The following is a 27243-nucleotide window of genomic DNA, read 5'->3' as shown; positions in this document are numbered from 1 at the left end:
AGGCTATATTTTTCCCTTTGTGGAGCTCATTGCCACTGCCAATTAGATACTTTGTCCTTATTGACTTGGCATTCCTCTTCCAGGAACAGCTTTGTGTTACCTATAGTATTGGAGATGTCACTGTGTACTTCCTCCTCCAGATAATTTGTTTATAAACTGTGGGGGGGTGAGGAGAGGGAAAGGAAGTGGAGTCTAGAAGAAGTACACATATTCCCTTTGGTTTAGCCATTATAAAGTCAACAATCTTTTTGCCCATGATACCAAAAAATTTTCACCTAATCTGTAGTGATTTTTTTTGGTTAATTCTCACCTGAGGATATTTTTTCTATTGCTTTTCAGAAAGAGTGGAAGTGAGGGAGGGAGGGAAAAAGGGAGGAAGGAAGAGAGAGAGACATCAATGTGAGAGAGACATATCAGCTGGCTGCCTCCTGCATGTATCCCCACAGGGGGCCGAGAACGAACCTGCAACCCAGGTACATGCCCTTGACCGGGAGTTGAAACTGAGACATTTCAGTGCTCTATTCACTGAACCACACCAGCCAGGATGGAGTAGAGATATGGGTCTTAAAAAGACATTACTGTAGGTCTCATTAAGACTTTAAAAAACATAAAATAAATCCTCTGCAATGATTCTTTGTTATCCATTTTTAATTTATATCTACCATTATTTTACCTCTGCCACCAGAACGTGAATAGATTAGCTCTGATACTAACTAGCTGTGACCTTGGAAGAACCACTTAACCTTTGAGTTTTGGTTTTCTCATTTGTAAAATGGAGATAATTGTTTCTACTCACACTATTTAAAATAGATAATGTAAAGCAACTAGCTGAGTTCTTGGCACATACTGACTGGGTCAATAAATATCACTCTTTAGTAGATTAAATGTTCAGTGACCATATTATAAGAAAAGGTGGCATTTAATGAGCATCTGGACTATGCCAAGACTGGGTGAGCTTTATGTCAGGGGTTGGGAACCTTTTTTCTGTGGAGGGCCATTTGGATATTTATGATATTATTCAAGGGCCATACAAAAGTATCACCCAAAAATTAGCCTACTATATTTGGGCAAACATTTAATTAGCTCACCCCTAATGCCTTGGCAGGGCCAGACCAAATGATTTCGAGAGCTTTATAAGGCCCATGGGCCAGACATTCCCCACCCCTGCTTTATATGCTGTGTTTGACCTCACCCACATTGCCTGGTGTGAAGGTGAGAACCTCTGTCTGCATATTTTGAAAGCCTATCAGAGTACTTGTGGCATGCTGTCTCCTCAGCAGCCCCTCAGGTCTCCAAGGAGTAGAGCCCATAGTTCCAGTGTTATTCCTTCCATTCTGTAAGATGAATGTCTTTTAGGCCAGTGGTTGCCAACTGGTGGTCCGTGAGGTCCAAAAGGTTGGTGACGGCTGATTTAGGCCATCCTGATTTCTCTATCCTTGAAGCTGTTGATTAAGTCCAGACCATCCTATGCATTTGCCACTAGTTAGTTTTGTTCTCCTGACCTGTCTGCTTCAAAGGATGACTTGAGAATATCATTTCTCCATTATCTCTTCAGTAAAGGTTCCATAAAGGATTCGGTCTGTCTGCTTTCCTGTTTCATCTGAGTGCTTCCTTTGTACCTTAAGTAGACTCATTGACTTTATTGCTTTTGATTTTAAGATCCTTTTGTAATTGACTTAGTGTTTCTTTTAAAGAATGCTTCTGAAATATTTTTTGTTCCATTTCAGTTCTCACCTAACTGTTCACTTTGAACTTTTCTATTTTTCTTATTGGGTAACTTTCAGTTTAAATTGAAAAAGGGGAAAAAGCCGAAACCGGTTTGGCTCAGTGGATAGAGCATCGGCCTGCGAACTGAAGGGTCCCGGGTTCGATTCCGGTCAAGGGCATGTACCTTGGTTGCGGGCACATCCCCAGTGGGGAGTGTGCGGGAGGCAGCTGATCGATGTTTCTCTCTCATCAATGTTTCTGGCTCTCTGTCCCTCTCCCTTCCTCTCTATAAAATATCAATAAAATATATTTTAAAAAAAAGAAAAAGGGGAAAAAACACACAGAAGCACCTTTTTCTTGGTGCCAATTAGTCATGCAGGGTTGGTTTCCCTTAGTGGAGCCTGTCTGCCACTGCCATTTAGATATTTTGTCCTTATTGGCCTGGCATTCCTCGTCCAGGAACAGCTTTGTCACCTACAGTTTTGGAGAAGCCACTGTGTACTCCCTCCTCCAGATAATTTGTTTATACACTGTGAGTCTGGGAAACAGTCCTTGTAGGGGGAGAGGAGGCAGAACGTTTTAGTAGACCTGGCCTGGAGTCTTAGCTTTTTACTTACTAGTTTTGTGTTTTGGGAAAGGGTACCTCCTTGAGCTTCAATTCCTTCATTGCCGCGTGGGAATAATAATAGCATCTAACTTAATAGTGTTGTTTTTTTGGTTAGGAAATTATTTTCTAAACTTGAAGATCCTAGGTCAGTGTTAATATTTGTATTCTTTCTCCCCACCCCCAATATATTTAGGCCCTTGTCAGATAACCCCCCCCAAAGGCACATTCTCTCATGAGGCCTTCTTAGCTCCGTGATCTCATCCTTTTCTTTGTAATCTGGGAGAAACCAACAGTGTTTGAACTCTTGCTGCCTTGAGTTCCAACTAGGCCTTGACTTGTAATTTAGGCTTTTTGCTTTTTTATTGCACATTGTAAATCCTGTTGTTTAAATTTTCTGCTACTGTGGAATCCTAAAGGATTAGAGCTGGAAAGGAACTCATAAGTAGCTAGATTCAAATCCCTCGTTTTACAGTTTGGGCAGCTGGTCCAAAAAGGGGGATCGGATTTGCTCGAGATTTATGCCACACCTGGGGTTCCCATTCACAGTTTTGGATGCCAAGATCAGTGCCCTTTGCAGATTCTAATCCATGTTCTCAGTCTCCTGTGTGAATGAGCAAGAAAACTACATTGATTAAAGTGTGATTCAAATGAAGATGGCATTGCTGTTACAGAGGCTGAACCTATCTAAATCTTAAATCAAGAGAGTAGAGTCTTTCTGGTCCCTTTTGCAGGGAGAAAAAAAAGCTCAAATATATATATGTGTGTGTGTGTGTGTGTGTGTGTGTATATATATATATATATATATATATATATATATATATATATATATCTCCATGTTACTTTACTCCATTTATCTTTGCTTGTCTCCCTTTTCCTGGCCTCCTCATCTTCAGAACTCTAAGCTCTCTACACTGACCGCTGTGGTTCCGGACATCCCAGGTTTCCGCAAGATCCTACCCCGCTCAGATTACATCATCATCCCCAAGAGCAGCCTGCAGGAGGACCGGAGCTGCCCTCAGCTGGAACTGTGTGTGGCCCAGAACCAGGTGTCCTCAAAAGGACCGTCTCTTGTATCCAACACAGCCTTGGAGACAGTGCCTAGCCATGCAGGCATGGCAGAGCAGTGCGTGGCTGTGGAGGCCCTAGCTGAGGAGGTGGGAGCCCTTGCCCAGCCGGGTGCTGTACAGGAGATCACCACCTCAGAGATCCTCAGCCAGGATGTGCTCCTGGAGGAGGCTTCCCTGGAGGTAGGGGAGAGCCACCAGCCTTACCAGACAAGCCTGGTAATTGAAGAGACCTTAGTGAACGGCTCACCAGACCTCCCCACCGGAAGCCTGGCTGTGCCTCAATCCCAGGTCGGGGAGAGCATGTCAGTGGTAACAGTCATGAGGGTAAGTGGCTTTGGTACTGATGTCTTTTACTTCCTCGAGAATTACTAAAAAGGCAGCCAGCACCATGCAGTGTGACTTTGGAGCTGTGGTAATGGAGAGAGCTGCTGACGGGGCACCTCCAGTGGGACTGCAGTCCTCTTGAACCTTCTTGCCCCTGGGCTTGCTCCAAGTTGTTCCCTGTTTCTCAGGCATCTTGCTAGCTCCTCTTGCCCAGCATAGGTGGAACTTTCCTCATACGAGGTAGTACATAATACATTAGCAGGAAGGAGGAAATGGTATGTGGGCTACCCATGAGGTAAAGCCAGGATCTGTCAGGTATTAGTATCAGTCAGGATTTCATGTTTGCTGAAGATTGTTTCAACAAACAAAGTGGCACCTTGAACTGTGTAGGAGAATTTTCAAATGGTCTTCATGGGTACGGGGTAGGTAGGAAGGGAGTTCTCTTCAGGTTGATGGGACTAATCATTAAGGAAGAAGAGGCAAGTCTCTCTCCAGAGCTTACATGTCACGCCCAAATGAGGGGAAAGAGCAGTTTCAGTGATCCCACAGCCTGGACCCCTGAAGTAGGAAGATGCCACCATGCCCTGTATTACACTTGGTAGGAGATGATATCCTCAGAGGTAGGACCAGCATGCTGTAGCCCCTATGGCCTGTAAAGATGAGAGCAGGTACCTCTGCAGAAGAATCCATGCCAGGCCTGAATCCATTTTATTGTTTGTTGCCTCAGTGCTGCTTATAATAACGAAGTATGCCACGGGCCGGGTAAGGACATTTGATAGGGTCAGAAGGGTTGGGTTCTTTCACTAACTGCTTATGTGATCTTAGGAATCCTAAGTCTCTGAGAACCTCAGTTTTTTTATCTGTAAAATGAGGATAGTACATTCCCTGTGGTAATGTTTCTTTTCTACTTTTATTTGCTCTTAAGTAAACTTATTTTGAGACAATTGTAGATTCTTACTTTTTTAAATAAGCACATTGTGGTTATTGGGCTGGATCTGACCTTGGTGTTGGAGGAGGTCCTCGGTGTACTTCACTCTGTCTCTCTCCATGTGCCCACAGGATTCCAGTGAGAGTAGCTCCGCTGCGCCAGCCACACAGTTCATCATGTTGCCTCTTCCTGCCTACTCGGTTGTGGAAAATCCCACCTCTATCAAACTGGTCAGTGTGTGGAGAATTGATGGAGACTAGGCCTCCATAACAATTCTCTTCCAGGTAGTTTCCTAGAAGTCGTAGACCTTCGGACGCTGGGACTGGCAAAGTTCTCAGAGATTATCTGGTCATTCAGTGTGTCAGTAGCAAAGCTTCAATCCACAGCTTGGTCTTTTTTCCTGGTGCCACACCACTTCACACTCATTCTTGCCCTGTTGTTTTCGTTATCATAATCACCTTTTCCTAGGTGTCCTGAAAGAGGTAGCCTAGTGGCAGCTAGGTGTTTTCTCAAGGGAGGTTATTGTTTGTTTTTTTTTGGCTGGACTAGGGAAGCTGGGATTGATAGCTGAATACACATTCATAAGTGACAGAACAAATCTGACAGGGAATGTTTTCTTTCTAGCATTAATCTAGAAATGGTTTATGGCTAATTTCTACTTGTAACTTCAATGTAACAACCCATTGTAATATAGTCTGTTGAAAGGGAAATCAGCAGGGATGGTGAGAGCCAGTGGCTGAGTATATTCATATGCAAATAAAATTGACCCTTGAATAACAAAGTTGATCACCTGTATAGTTGAAAATCTAGGTATAACTCAAACAAGTCTGCCCTCTGCATACTTGGATGGCCAACCAGGTATCGAAAATAGTACTTAAATTCTGGTTTCTACTGGAGTTCCCTCTCATTTTTTAGTGACCATGGTCTACTTTTTTATCTCTGAACCCTAGGTTCTCTGACTTTTAACTAATAAGAATGAAGATGAAGCACATTCTTTGAAGTATTCAGAGCCATAGAGTGCAGCTGGGTGCATGGAAATCTTGGACCAAGAATTAGATCTGGTTTCTAGGTCTACCTCTGCCCTTGAGTTACTACTATTTGAGGCAAAGCATTTAACCGCTCTGAACCTCAGTAATAATAAACTTCAGAGCATTGCTAAGAGCATTAAATGAGATACTATGTAAAGTGTTCAGCACTGTGTGATTCCCTGCTCAATTAATAGCAACCAGTCTTATCCCAAGAAAAAAAATTATAATTATGTGTACTCATGGATATTAACTAGATTTATTGTGATTGTTATGCAACATATACAAATATTGATCATTATGTTGGGCATCTGAAACTAATGTTATATGTCAGTTATGTATCAATTTAAAAAATAGCAGCTATTACGATCTTGATGCACGAAATTTGTGCAAGAGTAGGCCTTCCTTCCCCTGGCTGCTGGCACCGGCTTCCCTCTGGCACCTGGGACCCTGGCTTCGTCCAGAAGGTCGTCTGGAAGGAAGTCCGGTCTAATTAAGCATATTACGCTTTTATTATTATAGATTATTATAGATTGCCTATCCTTCTACAAGCTAGTATCCTGCTGGCATTGTTGTGATAATGGTCATTAGGATCTGAGAGAGGTTAGACTGGTGTTGATTCTGACCTTTTTTTTTAAAATTTTTACAGACCACTACATACACCCGCCGAGGCCATGGGACATGCACCAGCCCAGGTTGCTCCTTTACATATGTCACAAGGCACAAACCACCTAAGTGCCCTACGTGTGGTAACTTCCTAGGAGGAAAGTGGATCCCAAAGGTAAAATCTATTGGTCATTGCTGATTTGGAAGCCCACAAAGTAGATTTTACTTCAGAACAGATAACTTTAAAAATTAAGTAGAATACTGGATTAGAAATTCTCTAATTTTTTAAGTGTATTTATGAACATTAAATCAGATATGTGACACTAAAAAAAAAAATATGCTTATTTTCATTTTCTGACCATACAAGTAAGTCAGTTTCATTGTAGACTGTTTTAAAAAGAAAGAATAAAATGTTACCCATAATCTTATGCCATCCAAAGAAAAGCTATTATTAGTTAATATTTTGGTCTTTTTTTGTGTTAACATATAAGTTCTGTATCTTGCCTTTTTTCATTTAATATATCATGTCTTTAAATATTCTTCAAAAACGTTATCTGTAATGGTTTTATAACTTCCCATGGATGACTATCCCATGTTAATTTATTCATTTCCTATTAGGATTAAATTTTTAACAGCCCATCCTTTACACTAACTGTTTTGCTATTCAGATGTGTAACTCACATCTTCTCACTCCTTAGCTCGAAGTCCTTTCAATCTATGCTCCTATTAAGAGTGGAGGTACTTAACTGATATTCAAGACCTTTCATAGGCTTAACTTTCCAAATATATACCATCTCTCTAGATAATTGATGCTTAGTAAATACATGAGCATCAAAACTATGCCCCTGTGAAGTGAAGTTCAGCATATGTATTTTGTTACCTGTTTTATGCTTGGCACTTACTATATAAATATCATACATGCTTGTCACATTTTTACATTAAACTGTAAATTATTCAGGGCCAAAAAGACTAGAATAGTCAGGATGGTTTTATAGAGAGGATGGTCTAGATAAGTAGAATTTGGGTAGATAGAAGAGGAAAAAGGGTATTGTCTTTGTGAAAATAGTTTAGGCTAGGATTGTGTTTGTAATGTGTTTAATTCAGCATAGTCCAGATTTACTTGTGTAGATAAAACTTATATTGCAGTGTACTTATTAAGTTTATCTGGGGCAATTTCCATACAACATCTCCTTGAAAAATACGGGGATGATGATTTTTGCCCTCTGGCTCTGTGTTGAAGTTCAGGGTAGAACCAATTCCAGGAAACAGAAAAGGATAATAATTAGGAAAACAGTCCTGGAGTCAACTTCCTCAGTTCAAACACCTGCTTCCCAAGTTTTTAGCTATGCAACCTTGGGCAAGTCAATGTATGTTTCTACTCTTGATTTAGGTTTCCTTTCATTTGTAACTATAAGTTAACAACACTACCTAACTCATTAGAGTTGTTGCAGGAGTCCAGTGAGATTATTCATGTAAAGTGGATGACACATTCCTGGCATATATTAAATCCTCAGTGAGGCTTCATTCCTGTCCTTATTGGCAGCAGTATAATTATTGTCTCTATTATTGCTAGTAATTTGATCTTTCAAGGGGCAGGAAGGATCTAGTGCTAGTGTCTCTCAGGAGGTTTTGTCCAGTGTCTTGTGCCTACTTCCGGTGTGCCTCCGTGAAGCCATCCTGTTCATTCCCGTCCTAGTTAATCTCCCCAAAATGTACTTCCCCAGTTGCAGTAGGGAGATTGAGTTGGATAGTAGTCGAACCTTCCTTGGCCTTTCTTCACTCATGCACAGAAGGTCTGTCTGTCGACCTTATTTTCTGTGCTTTTGCATGGAACAATCTTATTGACCCTGTGCCCTTCACTTCTTCAGATTATGTTTTTACTCGGCTTTCTTTTCTTTTTCATATTATGTCTTTTTTTCCACCTTTGATTAAAATAACTTTGTGCCTTGGTTCTCTTTCTGAGCCCAAACTCATGACGTGAAGACAATTTTTTTTTCTTAGCTACTTGTCCCCATATTGACTTGCTAAGTCAGAATTTTTTCTCAAAGATTTTTCCAAGAGTTACTGTGTGAAGAGTAGATTCTATGATTTCTAAACCTCATAGGAATGAATAAGTGAGTACAAAAAGAAAAAGTAACATTTTAGCATTAATGTACTTTGAATTTTAGAGTTAAAAGTGACTTTGGTTATCAGTTCAACTCCAGGTTTCCAGCTGAGGGGAAATAGATTCAAGGGAAGTGACTTGTTAATTTCACTAATTATGCCAGCGCCTTTTCTTCCACTAAACCACACTTTTTAAGCATTGCTAACATTTTTTTTAGTTCTGATTTTTTGAAGCAAGTATAAATAGTTTCTAAAAGCTCCAAATAGGTCCACCCCAGTCAGGAAATGACTCGCCTTTTTTTGTATTGTTCTGGAGCTCATACTGGCTAAAATTAGCCCCAAAAAACGTGTGGCACGGTTCCCAATGAGTTGGATGGAACAAAGGATGGCGTAGAAGGCCCTGTAGCTCAGTGCCGCACTCCTTTGGGTTCTCTGATGGTGCTAATTGAGGTCTCTGAGTGGGCAACTGGTAGTATTTGCCTTTTATCTTGAAAGAAAGGTGACATCTAAAAAGGGGAGGCTGAGTAAGGAAATCTGAGATCACCAACTAGAATTTTAGCTTATTGCTTAAGTTATCCAGTTTTCCTGCAAAGGATCTTCATCTAAAATAGTCTACTTAAGTGGGCAGTGTTTTGCTCAAAGATCTAATCTTAGAAGCTTAGTTTAACTTGTCTCCTATTTTTCTGTAGACTTTTCCCTCTATAGCAGTCATTAAGCCCTATATCTTTACTCATCCTCAAGTGGGTGTTAGAATCTGAGAATGCTTTATGGAGATTTCTTAAAGGTTGTCTATAATTTCTTAAAGTTCTTAGCTAGAGGCGACATGCTGCCTGAGGGGCTTTGGAAGGGTGAGGAGTTTTTGCAAATCAGTGACTGGAAGGTAGTGATAAAATTTAATGACAGCACAGATGCCGTCATTTGGAGCAGGGGTCACCTGAAAGGCTATCTTGCTGTTGTTGACAAACACTGAGAGCCCAACTCTCTTATTTTATAACTAGAGGCCCAGTGCATGACATTCGTGCCCTGGGTGGGGGTGTCCCTCAGCTCGGCTCGCTGCTCCTTAGTGCTGCCATGGAGGCGGGAGAGGCTCCCCCCACCGTCACTGCGCTCACCCCCCACTGTCGCTGCGCTCACCAGCCATGAGCCCAGCTTCTGGCTGAGCGGCACTCCCCCTGTGGGAGTGCACTGACCATCAGGGGGCAGCTCCTGCATTGAGTGTCTGCCCCCTGGTCATCAGTGCGCATCATAGTGACCGTTCGTTCCGCCATTCAGTCGATTTGCATATTAGCCCTTTATAGGATGGGAAATGAGGCTTCAGATAGAGCTTGCCTTGGGCCACTTGAGTAATTAGGAGTGAAGTTGAGCCTAGATGGAACCCAGCTTTTATGTTTCAGTGCCTTTCACTATACACATAAAAGAAAGAAACCTTTCTGAGACCTTTCCTGGAGACAAGTACTATTTAAAAAATCTTTAGAGTGTGTATGTATGTAATTATAGGGTGGGGCAAAGTGGGTTTCCAATTGTGAGTATGTGAATCACAGAGTTTATTCTTCAATTATTTATTAATTATTATATTACTTTCCATATGAACAACTGCAAACCTACTTTTGCTCCATCCTGTGTATACATGTATGTATATATGCTGATTGCATAAAAGCTAAAGCACCAAGGAATTTTTAAAAGTAGTTCTATCTGAGATAGAAGCTGGTATTTTTAGTGATTTTGAATATTTTCTAGCCCATAAATAATAAGTATATGAGTTAAACTGACGCAGGGAGAAGTTTGTAGCCTATGTGTAAGTCAGGCTTAATATTCACCTGAAAGAATCTGGGGACAAAAGATAGACTTTTCCCCAACAGAGTTGGAAGCTTCAAGTCTATCTCTGTAGATTGTGAGCACATTGGGATTAACTGAGTGTCATAAAGGGACCACCAAGATAAACAAGTTAGGACTTCTGGGCCCAATATGACAGCATGCCAGCCTCTTCCGAGACATAGAGAAAAGTAGGCTTTGAACAGTCAAAGGTCAAGGTAAAAAATGTCAGTGTTTGTTTGCTGAAACCTAAAGAGGCATGCCAGTAAGAAGTTTGTTAGGAGAAGAGCTTTATCCTAACTCTGGCATTGAATACTATAGTGAAAGGGACCTGTAGTCAGTCATAAGACTTAGATTCAGGCCAGTTTCATACTTGGGACCTTACATTAGTTTCTACCTCTCTCTGGCCTCAGTTTCCTTATCTATTGCCCTTACATTATTGTTATGAGGATCAAATGAGAGAATATTTGTGAATGTGTTGTCAGTTGTAAAATGGCATATGCATACAAGGTATTTTTATTTTTTCCTAGGAAAAGCCAGCCAAAGTCAAAGTGGAATTGGCTTCTGGCGTCTCCTCCAAAGGCTCTGTGGTTAAAAGAAATCAGCAGCCTGTCCTCACTGAGCAAAATTCCTCTAAGGAAACCACCTCTAAACTGACTCTGGAGAACTCGGAAGCTGTAAGCCAGCTCTTAAGTGTAGCTCCTCCAAGAGAAGTGGGTGAGGAGAATGAGTGGGAAGAAGTGATCATCTCAGATGCCCATGTTTTGGTCAAGGAATCTCCTGGGAATCGTGGTACAGCAGTCACTAAGACGCCAGTGGTCAAGAGTGGTGTGCAGCCTGAAGTCTCTCTGAGGACAACTGAGAATGACAGTCCTAGCCCAGACATACCACCACCAGCCGAGGGGACCAGCACTTTCAGCCCACTCCCTGCTTCTAAAAAACTTACAGGGTAAACAAACCACTGTGTTTATACATTATAGGATTGCCTTTAGAGTAACTCATATTTGTTTTGTCCCATGTCCTTACAGCATTCCTGGGAGGCCACAAAGCCATTAATGGCTCCTATTTTGTAGGTACAAAAACTAAGGCCTAGAAACATGGAATGATTTACCTTTCCTCTTATACTCTGCTGTCCATGCCCTGCTGTTAGGTTCCTTATACATCTCTTCCTGTCAGTTTTCCTAAAGCTGTTATCAGGGTCTTGTTGGTACAGGCTATAGGCAATATTATAAACTACTATTCAGTCCTGATACTAGATTTGGAAAGAGAAGCTCTATTAAGGCTACCTTATAGAAAGATTCCTGTCATGGTGGTCAGAGAATTCAGTTGTTTGTGACTCTGTCCCTGGCTTTCATTTGACCTTGGGCATAGTCACTTCATGCCTCTTGTGTTCAGTTCTCTCCTCTGAAAAATCTTGAATTGAGTATTGAAAAAAATCTTATCCTCAGTGGCTGACCATATAGACAGAAAAAGATTGTAGGCCTTGCAGATGGGAGGAAATCCATAAGTGTCTGCTAATTCCCCCTCTCCCCACTTTACCTCTTTTGAGGCTTGACTGGATTCTCCATATAGCCCCTTCCTAGAGGGGGTTGTGATCTTGTAACTGAAAGCCCTTACTTATTCATACAGTGGTTCACAATGGGGAACATTTTGCCTCCAGGGGACATTGTAGCAATGTTCAGAGACATTTTTGGTTGTTATAACTGGGTCTCAGGGTAAGGGTTACTACCAGCATCTAGCAGGTAGAGGCCAGGAATGCTGCTACATATCCTACAATACATAGAATAGCCCCCACAACAAAGAATTTTCTGGCCCATAATATTAATACTGCCCATGTTTAGAAATTCTGATTTATGTTATTATAATTTAAAAAAATTTTATTGTTGAGTAGGAAATATATTCACATGGTTAAACTCAAAAGGTATATGGAATATATACTGGAAAAAAAAGTCACCCCTCTGTCCCATCCTCAGTCATCCGTTTCCATTTCTCGGACACAATCAGTATTCTCAACATCCTGAACAATATATTTTGAGATGGTTCTGTATCCTTAGAAGATGAAGCTGTGCACTTCAGACCTTTTGTTAGGGCAAGTGAGTCACTTTAGCACACTGGATTGAGGCCTTCTATGGTACAAGCTCTGTGCTCAGTATGTGAGCTACAAAGATGAAGAAAAATACACACAACAGACTGTTCTCCTGGGTCTCTGCTCTCATATAGGAGATTGATACACTCTAATTACTGGCAGATTAGATGTTACATTATTTAGGCACTGTTTTTGCACCTTTTTATCTTCATAATAACCCCATAAAGTATATGTAATTACTGTCCCATTTTACATATTAGGAACTTGAGGTTAACTGAAGAGTGAAATTACTTGCCGAGGGCCACACAGCTACTTCAAGGTTTTATTTGAACCCTTCTGTCTAAAGCCTGACAGTTTAACCACTAAATTATCCCTCCAATGAAGTGCTGTTTAGAGACTGCACTTTTCTTTTTCTTTCTCTTGGTCCTGAATTTCTAATTTTCCTTCTTGTTTTCTTCAGAGTTGACCTGATCAACCCTGGTCCCAGAGCTTCAGAGCTTAAAGGCAGAGCACGGGGCAAACCTTCACTACTGGCTGCAGCAAGACCCATGAGAGCAATTCTCCCGGCTCCAGCTAATGTGGGCCGAGGCAGCAGCATGGGACTGCCCAGGGCCAGACAGGCCTTTCCCCTGAGCGGTAAGGAGTGGGACAGACCTGGGAGGAGGGGCTGTCTAATGGGAAGGGGGCAGGAGCTGGGTGGGGGGGGGGTGCAGGGTTGAGAATAGAGATGAGAGACTTAGGGAGACAGAATGCACTTAAGTTACCAGTTTGGCTCCCGGTTGTCCCAGATAAGACTCCCTCTGTGAGGACTTGTGGCCTGAAGCCAAGCACGCTGAAGCAGCTGGGCCAGCCCATCCAACAGCCATCTAACTCTGGTGAGGTGAAGGTAAGACGCATTCCCTTCCCTGAGGAGGAGCTGTTGCTCCAAGAACAGGGGTTCCATTTAGTGTCCTAAAGACCTATGCAAAAAGCAGGCCCTATCCTTACACTGGTGGACCTCTGGGAGGAGGTTTAGCAAAATGAGTTACTGCTTTTTAGTTAATTTCTTCACTTGTTTTAAAATAAATGTCTGTTTTAAAACTATCTAGAAATAATTGAAAACTTAGAAGAACACTTGCATGAGTAAAAATTAGCAAAAACACAGAGCATCTATGTACTTGTTACCCAGTCACCTATTGATAACGTATTAGTCCATTTGGCTTTATGATGTACTCGTGTGTCCTCCCATATATGTGTATGTATAAAATATACATAAGTTATGGCTATATGGCCTTTTACTTCTTAATGCTTCAGTATGTGTTTCCTAAGAATAGGGATATTCTGTTACTGAAACACTGATACAGTATTCCAGTCCTGTCAGTTTTATTCAATTATGTCCTTTATAGCATGTTTCTACTCGAGTACAGGGTCCAGTCTAAGATTAGATATTGTGTTTAGTTGTCATGTCTCTTTAGCCTCCTTTAAAAAATGAATGCATGGTTCTAGAAAATACAGAAAATTCAGGTAAGGCAGAAAGAAAATAAGTCTCTTGAGATTCTGCCACCCAGAACTGACTACTATTAACAGTCCAGTGTGTGCTCCTTTAGCCTTCAAGTCATTTCGGTACTTGTGTATGTGTACTTTTTAATACAATTTTTTAAACTAAAAAAATATAGCTCTTACTCTTTGTCCTGGTTTGTAGCCAGTTCAGTCCAATTTAACAATATATAGTTACTTAAGATTTCCGAGGTGTCAAAATTCCAAGCACATTTATCCTTCGATTTATTTTTTAGTTCCTTTGCCATATGTGGCTAGAATAGTAATAATCAAAATTCCCTTAATCAGCATTGTTCACCAGACTGCTTTTTGACCAAGATCCTCAATAGGAAACACATTTTTACATCACAGCCCACTAAACATACATACAGCCACACATTAAACGTTTAATGAAGCAATGTCCTTAATTGTTTGCAGTCACTTAGGTGTTTTCCATTTCTTTTCAAAGTGCTAGTTAAATTTCACAACCCCTCAGTGGATTGTGGCTTATAGCTTGAAAACCCTGTCATGAACCAAATTGGAACAGGAAAATTGGTCTGCCATCTCCCTTGCCATGTGTGCTGTTGGGTAACTTCCTTTGTCTGATAGTTCTGAATTTGTCACAACAAAAATATCAACTGGCTTTCACTTTGAAAGCTAACCTGCTTGTCATCCAAGTGTTGTCAGCACTGAGTGCACCACTTTGTAGATTTCCAGCCCTTAGATTCGTCCCTTTACTTTGTAAACTTCTAATCTTCTCTGTAAATAGCTTACTTTGGTTTAAAAAATGGTTATTTGTTAAAATAAGCCCTTTTTCTAGTCTTAAACTTTAAATACATGAAATTTTTTTCTGTAAATAAACTTAATTTCAGTATTACAAAGTACTTTTAATTTAGAATGCTTTCTTCATCTTTTCTTTTTTAATTACATAAGTAGCATCTACATTCAGTGTAGAACATTTGACATTTTATATATAGTGGTAAAAGGGAAACAATCATGATATTCTCTCACCCCCAGTACTTTAGTGAATAATCCTTCAGATTTCTTTCTATGCCAACATTATTCAACCACATAGCAATTATATGCTTTTTCCACTTGATAGTATTTGTAAATCTGATGCATAGGGTTTCTAATGAGCAGTGTTAGAAGCTGCACAGAAGAGTGTGGCAGTCTTTGAACCTGCTCATTTGGAGCATGGCTCTGCAAATTTCCTTGGGAACTGTTTCCTCAAGCTGTTTTCAAACACAGGACCTCAGGAGTTTGAGGTTCAGACACACTAAATAATTTGTTCTGATCCACAGCTACCAAATGGCTCGGCCAACAGGACGTCTCAGTTGAAAGTTGTAGAAGTCAAGCCTGATATGTTTCCTCCATATAAGTACAGCTGCACTGTCACACTGGTAAGTGCAGCCAGGAGATGGGTTGACCCAGAGGTGGTTTGATTTTGTGGTTTAGAGTGAGTAGAAGTCTGGTGGGTGGGGAGTAGTGGTAGTCAGGAGTGAAAGGAGGGTCAGGGATAGATCATTGATCCTGAAATCCTGTCACTAATACAAATGATAGCTCCTGGGCGAATCAGCTAGATTTGTTTTTCCCAGGAGAGATCTAGAAAGCTGAGATCAGGGTATTTCACTGAAAGTAGTTGGAGATGAGAATCTAGTCCAGTTTAGCATTCAGCAATCTTTGGACCTTTTAGCCTCAAAAGTGTGTTCCATATACAAGTTTGGGAAATGTATTCTTCCTCCCCAAAATAGAATCACATTCAATCCTAGTATCTTAAAGGGTTTGAAAAGTACTTTAGTAAAGCAACTTATTTTGTTTAACCTGGCATTTCCCACCAAGGTTTTCCCTTTCTCTCTCTTTTATTTTTAACATAACACAGATGTGTGACTCTGAGGTCATTCTTTTGGAGGGTAAGCATTGTGGAACAGTGGAATAAACACTTGATGTCTAAAAATCCTAGTCCAGAAGTGGCTCTGGCTCTGCTGCTAGCATGCTCTCTTTTCTTCTCTGGTCCTCAGTTTTTATTGTCTCTAACATGCTGCGTTGGTTTCTCTTGCTCTTAACATTCTCTAATTTTGTTGGTCCTTACGATGTCAACCAGCCAAATACCTTTGACAGGTTCTCTGGCTAAGTTGAGTAAGATACATAGCTTTTGATAGAGCAGCTACATTTTTATAAATTCTTACCAGATAAAGAGTTGTTCACTCAAAATTAGATGTATTGAGCACCTGCTCTGTGCCAGGCTTTGTACTGGGGATTCAGTAGTGAACAAGACAGCACAGGATGGTAGGTTAGTACGTAGTCTGGCCTGATCTTTAAGGAGAATGTGTCTCTTATCCTGAGAGCTCAGTTTTCTTTTTCCAAAGGCTTAATTACTACCTTCTGCATGCCATGCATATTCTCATCACCCCCTCCCTTTGGCTACAGTTGGCCACTCTGGTTACCATCTGGTGAAAACTGCCCAGGACCGACCCTCTCTTGACTGATTAGACAGCATCTTGTCATAGGAGACTAAATGCTAGAGCTTTTAGCTTCAGTATTTTAGAAGTTACAATTTGTATTTAGGAAAGACTGGAAGTCTTTAGTACACCACAATCTCTTACACTCTTCATTAGAACAGGCCTGCTTCATTCTGCCAGTTGCCTGAGCCTTGGAGGCATTCGAATCTCTGACCTTTGACAGTCAACTCACTTGTTTGACAGTGGGAGAAGGACTTGACCAAATTATACAGGCTGTATTAAGAGTAAAGGGGAAACTGCAGAAAAGGGATCTTGCTTCAAGTCTCTTTGGAAATTAGTCTAAATCTGGTTTTGCATTTGCCACTTTCTTCTCTGATTTATTGATAGCTGGTCATCCTGGTTCTTGGCTCTGTCCAGGTATAACTCAATTTTTGAAGAATTGAACATTGGTCTTACTTTTTTAGGATTTGGGCCTGGCTACCTCAAGAGGCCGGGGAAAGTGCAAGAATCCCTCTTGTAGTTATGTCTACACCAACCGGCATAAACCACGGATTTGCCCCAGTTGTGGTTTTAACCTTGCCAAAGACCGGACTGAGAAAACCACCAAGGCTCTCGTGAGTTCCTTCCCCAAACACATCCCTTGGCCTTGGGTTGGGCTCTGTTAACGAACCTATTTTAGTAGAAATAAAAGGATTCCTTAGTATAGGATAGTACCTAGAGCACCAGAACTGGAAACAGGTTATAGGTTCTGAACCTGGGCAAGTGCCTTCTCTGTGGACCTCCTTACCATTGCCAGAGTGAGATGTTTGACCAGATACCTTGATCTCTGAGACCCTTCTGGCCCCATGAACCAAAGAGAATGGTAACACAGGCCTTAAATAGGATTCAGAAGAAGAGATGGAAAGATTACATTCTTTTAGCTCTGAGGTCTGATAGAGGGCCTGTTAATAGTATTTTAGTAATTAGAGAATGCCAGCCCCAAGACTGGATTAGATTGCTGCCTCTTACGTTCCTTGCAGAGCTTTGGCTAATCACAAAGCTTTACTTCTAGCAGCCTTGTTAGCAAGCCTACTCTCTGAAGTTGAATCAAACTATTTGAGTAATAAAACACTTGGTATCCTTAGGGCTTGCTTTTTATTATTAGAACCAGGAAAAAAAAAATGGGCTTTTTCAGAGGTCTTGTGAATTTCCATATGTGAGTTTTCTTAAGTGAACAGAAAGTGACAACATCTTTGGCAGCAAATAGAATGACTAGGCTGAGAGTAATTAGAGGAATGTCAACTGATCTGCCTTGCAGGGGAAGGATGACACATGGTCATGTTCTGAGTTGGAGCCTGGCCACTCCACATCTAAGCTGGGTCTTGCAAAATGGGCAGGATTTGGATGGAAGGGGAAGGCATGCTGTACTCATGGACAAGCATGAGCAAAAGTGAAGAGGCAGAGAGTTGGTGGGTGTTCACTTGGCCAGAAGAGAGGGTGTATGGGGAGGAGTGTGAAAAATAGCCTTGAAAGGCACGTCAGGGCCCTATCATGGAAGATCTTTAATGCTAGACTGGGCAGTGTGTCTTTTAGTCCTGGGGTCCCACTGAATGTCCTTGAGCCAGAGAGAGGCCCAGAAGGTTAGGTGAGGAGGGATACCTGTATGGATAGAACTAAGAAGTGGATAGAATTGCTTCAGGCTTCAAGGTTTCTTTGCATATGGGGAGGGGCCTTTCTAGCAGGCAAGTCTCATCCCCTTGTCTCTAGGTCTGTTTCTGCGCTTGGGGTAGTATTCTGAGGTTACCGTCTTTGTGAGAAAGGGAAGTAGAACTAAAGTCTGTGGACGTTCATGGCTTAGTGGATAAAAAACACTGGGACTAGGAACCAAGAGACCCTGAGCTGGAAGCTTTTGTTTTTCCCATCAATAAAGTAAGGTGGCAAGGTGTATTAGATTTGGGCATTTTATTCTCAGGGCCATGCGCCCTAGGGAAGACTCAGAATTGAGCATCAAGCAATGTATAACCCCCTGAAATAGCATATAAATGGCTCCACAGTTTCCATCACATTCTGCTGTTCCACTGGTGCCCTCTGCTGGCAGTGAGCTTTCTTCCTGAATTCTCCATGTGTTTACTTTATCCTCGTCATTTAGGGTTGATCACATCCTGTCTTGACTCCCTCTTTTAATTCCTTGTGAGACTAGAATCTCCTTTAGGCCAAGTATATCTGTTTCCCCCGTACCTTCTAACTCTGGAGCTTGCATACACAATACAATAATGTATTGATCAGTAACTATGGGATGGAATTGCATTCTGTGTTGGTAGACACTCTGAACATTCCTTTCTCTTTCTATAGTTATTGGTTTGCAGCATGGAAGTGGGTGTTGGTCTCTAGGTCTTGGATGTTGAGGTCACTTAATTTTCCCGGTCAGGCAGGAATTGTCTAGGGACTTCTTGCCAGTTTATGTCAAATTCCATTCTCATTTATGTTCTTCTGTCTTTGACTAGCTGACTACGCCAAGAACCCTCATCTTCAGCCATTCCCTTACCCTCCAATATCCTTAATTTTAGGAGAAATAAATGTCATTATGGTTTTCCACAACATAAAACATAGGTCAGAAACTTAGGAACTTGGCGAGTATTGCTCTTTGGAGCCTCCTGGCAGCCATACATTTCCTATGCAATTTTTCTTGGACTGTAATTAAGATGGCAACATCTTTGGCTGGAACATTTCTCATTCCTTTCCACCTTCCAACTGTGGCTCAGAGCCAAAGGATAGTATTCCTGCCAACTTATAGGCCAGCCTATGTTCAACATAGTGATGACGGGGAACACACACGTCCCAGGGCAATGCATTTCTAGTGTCACTCAGCTCTTCATTCATTCTTTCAGGCATTTCATATACTGAATACCTACCATGGGTCAGGCTTTTGGAGATACAGAGCTGAGTAGGACATAGTGTCTTTGCTTAAGGAGCTTATGCTCTAGTGCAGGAGAAAGATAAGGAACCAAACTATTATAGACAGTGAGACGAGTTGTTATAGGATGTAGAGTTAATAGAAAGCTTCTTTTATTAAGCACATAACTTCTATAAAGCAATGTACACTATGTCTAGCAACTATGAATTAGTATATTTTGTGTACTCTGACCTCATGCCGGTATTGGGACTTAGTAAATAAGCAGGGACCCTATACTCACTGAAGAGGGGGACAGTGGTTTACCAGCTGTGAGACGGTGCATTCTGCAATAAAGGAATGGACTCTGGGAGCACAGAGAAGGGAGAATTCAGGCTGCATTGGCACAAGGAACCTAATGAGCATTTCAGAACCTTGTTCCTGGAAGCCTCTGATTAGTATATAAACTCCTCTTATACCTAGAAGCCACAAAGCATTAAAGATAAACTAGAGGCTTCGTGCATGGATTCATGCACTGGTGGGGTCCCTCGGTCTGGCCTGCGCCCTCTTGCAATCCAGGACCCCTTGGGAGATGTCGGAGGCTGGGGCATGGATTCTGCCCAATCCCCGCAGGCCAGCCCAAGGGACCCTGTGCACCGGGCCTCTAGTATGAATATAAGATCTTTGGTTAATTTCTTCCTGGCCTCCCCCTAACCCCTTCCTCTGAGATTCATCAGTCTGTTTCATCTTTCAATGCCTGTGCATTGAGCGTCTGCCCCCTGGTGGTCAGTGCACGTCATAGCTATTGGTCAAATGGTTGCTTAGGCTTTTATATATATAGATACTTTAGTGTGGATATTTGTTTATATATGAAAACTACCATTCATAGAGTTTTCATTGCATCCCAGGCACTGTACTAAGTGCTTTACTGACAATATCTTCTTTACTCTGTACAACTACTCTAGGAGATTACTAGTATTTTGATCTTCCATTTCACAAGGAAATTAAAGCTTAGAAAGATTAAGTAAGTTGCTTTGGGTCACACATGTACAGTTGTTAAGTAGCATAAGCAGAACTGAAGACCAGGTCTGTTATCCTCCAAATCCCCTACCTGGTGAATGTGAGCTGACACTTGAAACCTTTACTAAGAGGTGTATTGTGTATAGTCTTCTCATTTTATTGATAGAGAAACTGAATGCCAGAGGGAGAAAGCTCCTGCCCTAAGTCACAAGTGAGTTATTAGCTGAGCTGGTTAGGAACCTAGGTTTCCCACCTCTCTGTCATCGCCCATCCCTCTGCCACTCACAGCCTCTCCTGATGTAGACCACAGCTGGCTCTTCTTGCCCTGGGTGCTTGGTGATCAATCCACTCTCTTCCCAGGAGGCAAGCTCAGCACTCCCAGATGGTCTGAGTGTCACAGAGCCTCTGAGCGCGGCCCAGAGGGAGATCCAACGCCAGTCCACGTTGCAGCTGCTCCGCAAAGTCCTGCAGATTCCTGAGAATGAATCTGAGCTGGCCGAGGTCTTTGCCTTGATTCACGAACTCAACAGCTCTCGACTCATTCTGTCCAGCGTCAGTGAGGAGACAGTCACCATTGAGCAAACCTCTTGGTCAAATTATTATGAGTCTCCATCCACGCAGTGCCTTCTCTGTAGCAGCCCATTATTCAAAGGGGAACAAAAGTAAGCAGCCTTTTCACATTTCCTGCCTCTAACTGCCCTGTCTCACTTGGCCTGTACAAACAACTTACTTTCTTCAAACAGCGTTCAAGCTGTAACCTTTGAATATGTTATTCTCTGTGTTTCTTAGGTTTCCCTTACTTCTCCAATTGCCAATTAATAATAATAATTAGTAATCATCTATTACTTCCATTGAAAAATGCCTAAAAGTTATTGCCACCAATTTAAGATTTAGTTTACATCTGGACTGCCCAGCATAATGCTTGGATTTGGGAGTTCAGAGGGATTGGTTAAATTGGGTAACAAATTGAGAATTATAATAAATTTGAGGATGATTCCACAGACCAGGTTCCAACAAAGTGGAACACTCACCTAGAAAAACTTGGGGCACAAGCTCTAGCACCTTCATTTTCCTATTGCAGTAAAGTCTTGAGAATTTTGCTATTCATCACTGAGTCTTGGAGACTGATTAATTATTAAGAGGTTGATATTCCTTCTGTTTTTGTTGGTGATGTTTTGGGTACTAGCTCCCCAGCTGGGCCCCAAGAGTGCTGGCTGATGACAGCCAACCGGCTGCAGGTGGTGACTGCCCAGGTGAAGATGTGTCTGAATCCCCATTGTTTGGCCCTGCATAGCTTCATGGACATCTATACAGGTGGGTGCCAGCCTTTCTTCCCTCAGTGGGCCCCCAAAGCAGGTTTGAGAACAGCCCCTGGGGTCAGACTCTGGTCCTGTGAGCCCTATACCTTCTCTCAGATGGGGATTTTTCCTCCTGGATGTCTCAGCCCCAGTATACATGTACTTCTCAAGTGTTAGGATTATCCAGGATTTTTTAAAAAATATTTTTTTATTGACTTAAGAGAGGATGGGAGATGGGGAGAGAGAGAGAAACATCAATGATGAGAGAGAATCATTGATCTGCTTCCTCCTGCACACCCCCTAATAGGGATCAAGCCCATAACCCAGGCATGTGCCCTGACTGGGAATTGAACCGTGACCTCCCAGTTCATAGGTCGATGCTCAACGACTGAGCCACGCCAGCCGAGCTCAGGATCTTTAAGCAAAATTACTTTTTAAATAATAGATCGTGATTATAGAAAAACTGGAAAATGCTGACAAGTAGAAAGAGGAAACTGAAAATCAGTATTAATACTACCATGAGATAAACACTTAACATTATGCCCTCTAACCCCAGGCATGTTATTCATCACTGCAGAATATAAGAAAGTGTGGAAGGATTTATAGGTTTATAGCTTTTCTTCCAACAAAAATGGGGTTGTGCTGGATGTTGCTTTGGAATGTGCTTTTTAAAATTTAGCAGTACATCATTGGCATCTTCTTGTGCTAGGAAGTGGAGAAATACATGGCCATTTTAAAGAAGTGGCACTCCAACTTAAGAGTCCTCTTTATAATTAAATCTTTGTGTACACAGCCTTACTTATTTCCCTAGGGCAAATGTTCAAAAGTGAAATTGCTGCGTATTCACCCATTTCCCCTCTGTTCATCAACATCAAACATTTATTGAATATTCATTATGTACCAGCCATTGTGAGAATTGGAATCTTGAGTTTTATATGTAGAATTGGGTGCTGAAGATTAAAAAGTATTTGTTATTCTGTCTTCAGAACCTTATGGTGCCTGATTTTGAATTCATGCTTTCAGTGTCTTGCTTTGCCAGATTGAGTTTGCACTATTTTACGCTCTTGCCCACAATTAATAGAATGCCATTTCCCTGCATTCTGTCTAGGCCAGTAGTACCTTAGGAATATATATATATGTATATATTTCTAACTTTAACTTTATTTTTAAATTTACACATAGTAAAATTTACTTCGTTATTGTATAGTGATGAGTCCTGACAAATGCACTGAGTTGTGTAACTGCCACCCCAATCAGTATACAATGAGTGGCTAGATTATGATGATCTCTGAACGCATAATAATCTGGCCACTCAGTGTGTGTGTGTGTGTGTGTGTGTGTGTGTGTGTGTGTAATATATATATTAGGCCCGGTGCATGAATTCATGCATGGGTGGGGTCCGGCCAGCCTGGCCAGGGGGAAGGGACATGGGCAGTTGGCCGGCCTGCCTGCTGGTTGAACCCCTGGTCGAGGGGACAATTTGCATATTAGCCTTTTATTATATAGGATATACACTGAGTGGCCAGATTATTATGCGTTCAGAGATCATAATATTCTGGCCACTCAGTGTATAGAACAGTTTCATCATCCCAAAATACTGTCTTCTACTTTCTCTTTGTGATCAAACCCATTCTTTACCCCTAACATCTAGCAACCATTTGATATGCTCTTCATCTCTATAGTTTCATCTTTCCAGAATGTCATAAATCCAATCATAGAATGTAGAATTTCTAGTCTGATTATCAAGCATAAGGCCTTTTAGTCACTCATATTTTTTAATGTGTCAATAGTTTTTTTCCTTTTTATTGTTGAGTAGTTTTGCATTGTAAGCAGTACCACAATTTATCTGTTCACTCATTGCAGTTGAAGGACATTTGGATTGTTACCAGGTTTGGGCAGTTATGAATAGAGCTGCAATAAACATTCATGGGCAGGCTTTTGTGTGAACATAAATTTTCATTTCTTTTTGGTAAATAACTAGGAGTCAGATTATTGCTGGGCTATATGGTAAATGTATGTTTAATTTTATAAGAACTTTCCAAACGATTTACCTGATTATATGTATGTACCATTTTGCATGCGCTCCAACTGTGGCTGAGAGTTCTGGTTTGCTCCACTTGCCAGCACTTGATATTGTCTATTTTTTATTTGTTTTTGTATTTTAACCATTCTAATAGGTATGTGAGTGGTATTTCATTGTGGTTTTAATTTGAATCGACTTGATGACTAATGTTGATCATATTTTCATGGGTTTTATTTGCCATTTGTATTTGTTCTTTGGTGAAGTATCTGTTTGATCTTTAGCCCATTGAATTGGGTTGTTCATTTTCTTCCTGTTTAGTTCTTTGTATATTCTGGATACAAGTCCTTTGCCAGATAACTGATTTGCAGATATTTTCTTAGGATCTTTGGCTTGTCTTTTCATTCTCTTAATAGAATCTTTCACAGAGCAAACATTCTTAATTATGATAAAGACCAATTCATCAAAAATTTTTTTTGTTTTATCAATTTTTTCTTTTAGGAATTTGAGAGAGAAAGGAAGGGAGAGAGAGAAACATCGTTCAGTTGCCTCCTGTATGCATCCTGACTGGGGATGGAACTCCATCCTAAGTATGTGCCCTGACCGGGAATTGAACCTGCATTCTTTTTGGTGCACAGGATGATGCTCCAACCAACTGAGCCACCAGGCCAGGGATAGAAATATGTTTTTGATGTTCTATCTAAGATTTCTTTACCTGGGTGAGAGTTATAAATATTTTCTTGTTTTCTTTTAATAGTTTTATAATTTTGTGGTTTACATTTAGGTCTGTGAATTAATTTTTGTAAAAAGTGTGAGGCTCAGATCGAGTTCATTTTTTGTTTTGGCCTGTGGATCTCCAATACCACCATTTGTTCAAAAGTAGTCCTTTCTTCAATGAATTACCTTCATTTCTTTGTTGAAATCAACTCATCATATACGTATGGGTCTATTTATGCATTCTATTCTGTTCTATTTCTTTATGTTGTTTACTAGAGGCCCAGTGCATGAAATTTATGCATGGGAGGGGGTGTCCCTCAGCCCAGCCTGCACCCTCTTGAATCTGGGACCCCTCGGGGGATGTCCGACTGCCAGTTCAGGCCTAAACCAGCAATTGGACATCCCTCTCGCAATCCAGGACCACTGGCTCCTAACCACTCACCTGCCTGCCTGCCTAATGCCCCAAACTGCCCTCCCCTGCTGGCCTGGTTGTCCCCAATGGCCCTTTCCTGCCAGCCTGATCTCACCCCCAACTGCCCTCCCCTGCTGCCCTGATCGCCCCTAACCCCCTGCCAACCTGATCTTGCCCCTAACCTCCTGCCAGCCTGATCTCGCCCCTAACTGCCTCTGCCTCAGCCCCCAACACCATGGCTTTGTCCAGAAGGAAGTCGGACGTCCAGAAGGTGGCCGGTTGACCCAGTCTAATTAGCATATTACCCTTTTATTAGTATAGATTCTTTTGACCCTATCACACTCTTTTGATTACTATAACTTTATAGCAAGTCTTATAATTAGGTAGTGTGAGTCTTTTAACCTTGCCCTTACCTGAATTGTTTTGGCTAGATTGGTTCCTTAGCATCTATGTATATATTATCTATATGAGGTAATATGCAAATTAGCTGGGACACCGTAATAGTCACAACCACTCTGTAGGAGGCTGCGCACAGGTGGGCGGGAGGGAACTGCTGCGTGGTGAGGCAAGCTACGGGTGGCACAGGCCCGCAGAGAGCAGGGCGGAGCAGGGCCTACAGAGAGCAGGGTGGAGCAGACCCGCAGGGAGCAGGGAGCAGGGCCTGCCTGCCAGCCAGCCGTGGCAGCAGCGAGCAGGCAGGCCCACAGAAAGCAGAGAACAGGGCCTGCCTGCAGAGAACAGGGCCTGCCAGTTGTCCCGCCTCTGTGTGTGAACTGCAGAGGAAACACCTTTTCTGACTGCTCATTGGCTAAGCTCCTGGTACGCCACTTGCAGTGTTCTTGGTAACTTGCGTAATAAGAATCCAAGAAGGTGATCTAGGGTTTTTCCACCTCACTCCTGGAGGAAAAAATGAAGATCCGCTGCTGGAGGGGCTAAGAAATGTCATATCCTGCCCTAGCCAGTTTGGCTCAGTGGATAGAGCCTCGGCCTGCTGACTGCAGGGTCCGGGTTCGATTCTGATCAAGGGCATGTACCTAGGTTGCAGGATCCTCCCTGGCGGGGGCACAGGTCAGGGCTCATGCAGGAGGCAACCAATCGAAGTGTCCCTCTCACATTGATGTTTCTGTCTTTCCCTCTCTCTTCCACGCTCTCTAAAATTCAATGGAAAAATATCCTAAGGTGAGGATAAAAAAAAAAGGAAGAAAGAAAATATGAAAGAGACATCTTGAAAATGCCTAAAGAAAGTTGTCATTTTTTCGTGGTGAAGGGACTGGAATTTGTGTTGATGAAAACATCTTGGCGGCTGCGGCAGCCAGCAGTGGCAGCAGCAGCGGGATGATGTGGGTGGTGCCTTCCCCTGATCAGCCCTGTTGCCTCCTGCAGAGGGAGGCCAGACTGCAGCTTAGGACATCCCCTGAGGGCTCCCAGATTGGAGAAGGTACAAGTCCGGTTGAGGGACTCCCCTCCCCCATGCACGAATTTCATGCACCGGGCCTCTAGTTTCAATATAAAGTTAAGAATCAGCTTGTTAGTGTCTACAGAATCTTGCTGGAATTTTAATTGGGATTGTATTGAATCTACACATCAATTTGGGGAAGTTTGACATGCTTAAAAAATATTAAATTGTCCCATTTATGAACATGGTCTGTCTCTCTGTTTTATTGGGTTTTCTTTTGTTTCTTTTATCAGTGTTTTATACTTTTCAGCATATAGGTCCACACATGTTTTGTTAGATTTATTTTTTTTAAATATATTTTTGTTGATTTCAGAGAGGAAGGGAGAGGGAGAGAGAGATAGAAACATCAATTATGAGAATTACCAATCAGCTGCCTCCTGCACGACCCCCACTGGGGACTGAGCCCGCAACTCAGGCATGTGCCCTCGACCAGAATCAAACCTAGGACCCTTCAGTCTACAGGCCGATGCTCTATCCACTGAGCCAAACCAGCCAGGGCTAGATTTATATCTAAGTATTTTTTATAGTAACTTTTTATAGATTATTATAGTTTTTAAAATTTATCAATTTAATAGGTAAAAGCTGATATATAATTTCTTAATTTCTTTGATTACTAAGAAGATTGTCTGTCTTTTGTGTGTGTTTTCTGTTTTCTCCTCCATGAATTTCTCTTGTGAATATTTTCATTCTGTTTTGGGTTATTTTGTTGACAGAACTCTTCTCAGTTTATCAGTTATCCTTTTTTTATTTTAATTGGTTCAAGTCTAACTTTATTATTTTTTTAATCTTTATTGTTGAAAGTATTACACATGTCCCCTTTTTCCCCCATTGACCCCCTCCAGCCCAGCCTCCCCTCTCCCCCACCCCACCCCAGGCCTTCAGCACCCTATTGTCTGTGTCCATGGGTTATGCATATATGCATACAAGGTCTTTGATTGATTACCTCCCACCCATCCACTCACCCTCACTTTCCCTCTGAGATTCTTCATTATCTGTTGTCTTTAAAATTGTGATTTTTTTTTGCTTTTTGGTTTTGGTTTTAATTTTTATGTAATCATCGTTTTGATCTTCTTTATGGCTTCAAAATGTATCATGCTTAGAAAGGGGGGAAAAGGGGACATGAGTAATACTTTCCCCATTCCTTATACAAGTATATATTCCATAGTTTGCTTTTGTGCATTATGTATTGTGCAAATGTAAAAATCACCCTTT

The 27243-nt window shown here is 41.7% G+C and overlaps 1 protein-coding gene across 3 annotated transcripts in view; it reads left to right on the top strand.

Annotated features, from left to right (window-relative positions):
* HMGXB3 (HMG-box containing 3) overlaps positions 1-27243 on the top strand; it is a 45705-nt gene that overhangs the window by 6542 nt on the left and 11920 nt on the right. The window contains exons 4-14 of one of the 3 annotated variants that reach the window (XM_080671824.1): positions 3208-3705; positions 4765-4863; positions 6308-6439; positions 10710-10856; positions 10953-11128; positions 12726-12901; positions 13054-13151; positions 15082-15180; positions 16704-16853; positions 20489-20790; positions 21315-21442. In XM_080671824.1, the coding sequence (XP_080527950.1) occupies positions 3208-3705; positions 4765-4863; positions 6308-6439; positions 10710-10856; positions 10953-11128; positions 12726-12901; positions 13054-13151; positions 15082-15180; positions 16704-16853; positions 20489-20790; positions 21315-21442 (2005 nt within the window). Of the gene's footprint in view, positions 1-3207; positions 3706-4764; positions 4864-6307; positions 6440-10709; positions 11129-12725; positions 12902-13053; positions 13152-15081; positions 15181-16703; positions 16854-20488; positions 20791-21314; positions 21443-27243 lie in introns of all 3 variants that reach the window. The other 2 variants (XM_080671823.1, XM_080671825.1) reach the window with 2 other exon arrangements.

Source organism: Plecotus auritus (assembly GCF_963455305.1).
Source record: "Plecotus auritus genome assembly, chromosome: 6".
Taxonomy (NCBI): Eukaryota; Metazoa; Chordata; class Mammalia; order Chiroptera; family Vespertilionidae; genus Plecotus; species Plecotus auritus.
This window is presented reverse-complemented; position numbering and strand designations above follow the sequence as displayed.